At 49.9% G+C, this 2408-nt stretch overlaps 1 protein-coding gene and 1 long non-coding RNA gene across 2 annotated transcripts in view; one reads left to right on the forward strand and one right to left on the reverse strand.

Moving 5' to 3' along the window:
* The window catches only part of PROC (protein C, inactivator of coagulation factors Va and VIIIa), a 13855-nt gene that overhangs the window by 6902 nt on the left and 4545 nt on the right, over nucleotides 1-2408 (forward strand). Inside the window, exons 5-6 of the mRNA XM_006913437.3 lie at nucleotides 60-194; nucleotides 2197-2336. Coding sequence (XP_006913499.2) covers nucleotides 60-194; nucleotides 2197-2336 — 275 coding nt within the window. The remainder of the gene's footprint in view (nucleotides 1-59; nucleotides 195-2196; nucleotides 2337-2408) is intronic.
* Nucleotides 487-1284, reverse strand: LOC112481082. The gene is made up of 2 exons (XR_003046801.1): nucleotides 691-1284; nucleotides 487-576 (listed from the first exon to the last, which is right to left on the reverse strand). It is a non-coding gene; the product is annotated as an uncharacterized LOC112481082 (long non-coding RNA).

The following is a 2408-nucleotide window of genomic DNA, read 5'->3' on the forward strand; positions in this document are numbered from 1 at the left end:
CCTGGCGCGCGGCGCTACCGCGTCCCCTCCGCGCCTTCCTCGTGTCCTCGTCTGCCCAGAGGTGCGCTTCTCCAACTGCTCGGTGGACAACGGCGGCTGCGCGCACTACTGCCTGGAGGAGGGAGGCGGGCGCCGCTGCAGCTGCGCGCCCGGCTACCTGCTGGGGGACGACCACCTGCAGTGCGAGCCCAACGGTGAGTCCCCGAACCATACGGAGCGGTGGGACACAGGGCGGCTCCGGGGCGTGTGCGAGTGTGCGAGGAACAGCGTTGAGTCCTAGTGAGGGCGACGGACCTCCCCAATTCGGGTGCGACTGTAGCGCAGTCAGCTAACGAAAAGGGAGGGTGCCCTTTGCTGGCTTCCTGCCTGCTCTTTTACTTGCCTGCCTGCATACCTCCAGGTGCCATCGCTCACCTTGCGGACAACTCCTGGAGCATGAGCCCATAGGTACCTCATCTTCCAAACTTTAAGGGGCCAGGCCTCCAGCATCTTCCTCCATCTATCTTGGATGGCTTTATTTTCTTAAGACACTTTGTCCAGCCCAGCATCCCGTTTCCCCCTTTTCTTCTGGCTTCTCTGAGGAGAGACAAGAACCATGATTCTGCCTTCCTCCCTGTTTTCCTTTGTATACATTTTAATTTTTGTCAAATTTATATATGTACAAAGAAGTCAGAGTTTTACAGCTCTTACAATGAATTTAAGCAGATTGTTCCTCACTGCGTGTCCTTTTTCATTCGTTGTATAGTGTCTTTGGTGGACCCTTTGGATGTGGAAATTCATATCTTCTACCTCTAGGAACAATTCTTTAGTTATTTCTTTGATAATCTTCCCTCTGCTTTCTCTGTTTCTGGACCTCTTATCATTCAGATCTCTTTCCTCTCGATTGATCTATTTTACTCTCTTCTGTTTTCCAATCTCTTTGACTCTGTTCTTCTTTCTGGGAACTTTCTACAACTTTATATTCTAACCCACTTACTGAAAAAAAAAAAAGTTCTAACTTTGTATTTTGAAATAATTAGAATTCATAGGGAGTTGCGAAGAAATGCCTGTGCCTGGTGGCCTGTGGGCCTTTCTGCAAGACCATCTGTAGACCAGGATCACTAGCAGAACTTCTAATGCCCAGGCCCTGAAGTCGTCACTTTACACAGTTTCCGAGAGGAACCCCAGCTCATGCTCCAGCGATGCCAGACTGGCTTCCTGCCCCTCAGAGCAGGGTGTGGAGGGCAACTGGTGTCTGCCCACTCTGCAGATGTCTGCATGACTCCTGGTCAGCCTTGTACATCACTCTTTAAAAAACCTGGAGTCCTCAGGTCACAGCCTCTGGTTTACCCTCTGCAGAGAATACTCCTAGGGTCTTCTGCAGTAGTGAGAGAGGAGAGTCAAGTCACTGATGAGGGGTCAGGACAGAGGTCTAGGGCGCTAGCAGTTTGTCTTATAAACTCTCAACATTCTTGCCTACAGTCTCACCTGCACTTCACCTTTCGGAAGCACTGAGCCTTCTAGGGGTTCTGTGGTAGAAAGCATCTGGTGTCCCCTATTACTGACCGAAGTTTTTTTTTTAGGCCATCTGCTGTGCAGCTTCTGGAATTTAGTTGCTTGTCTCATCTCCATTCAATGTCACCATTCAATTCCCCTGCTGATGGTTACCCATTGCCTTACCATACATCTAAATCTCAGCCTAGATGAATAGCCCATCCCAAGCAAACCCTGGCAGACCTTCCAGTCCTCAGTTCTCTGTCAGGTGCTTGCTCCTCTCGACAGAGGACCTCACAACCTTGCTCAGAGCAACTTTGGGGCTCTCCAAGAATGACCATCTCCTCCTCTCCATAATTTATAACCTCTGTTAGGAGTTGGTAGCATTCGAGCATAAGGCCTTACTTATGTATCTCAGAGATTGCTCCCAAGATCCCTAGAGAATACTGAATTCTGAGAAGTTTAACAACCTACCTGAGGACACTCAGCTAGGTAGTGATGCTCTTTGGTCTGACTCTTGCCATCAGGTGGCACTGTTTGTTGACTGCCTAACCCAAGGGGATTTGTAGGTTGATATATTTGCCTAAGCATCATTTATCCCTTTAACCCAACAATTCAGTAAACTGACCTGCAGGCAGAAGGTGGGCAAAGATGGGAGGGCAGTGTGGGGAACAGTGCCAGACAGTGTGGGGAATAGTGCCTCACTGCCTCCCCGACCTTCAGTGAAATTCCCTTGTGGGAAGCTATGGAACCCGATGGAGAAGAAGGGCAAGATCTTGAAATGTTGCACAGACCAAGCAGACCAAGTAGATCCACGGCTTGTCAACGGGAAGATGACTATACAAGGAGAGAGCCCCTGGCAGGTGAGAGGAGGGGTAGCTCATAACAGGGAGATTTTTGCTTGGAGGGGTAGAGGGGTGGTGAGTGCTAAGGGA

Source organism: Pteropus alecto, unplaced genomic scaffold (genome assembly GCF_000325575.1).
Source record: "Pteropus alecto unplaced genomic scaffold, ASM32557v1 scaffold725, whole genome shotgun sequence".
Lineage (NCBI taxonomy): Eukaryota > Metazoa > Chordata > Mammalia > Chiroptera > Pteropodidae > Pteropus > Pteropus alecto.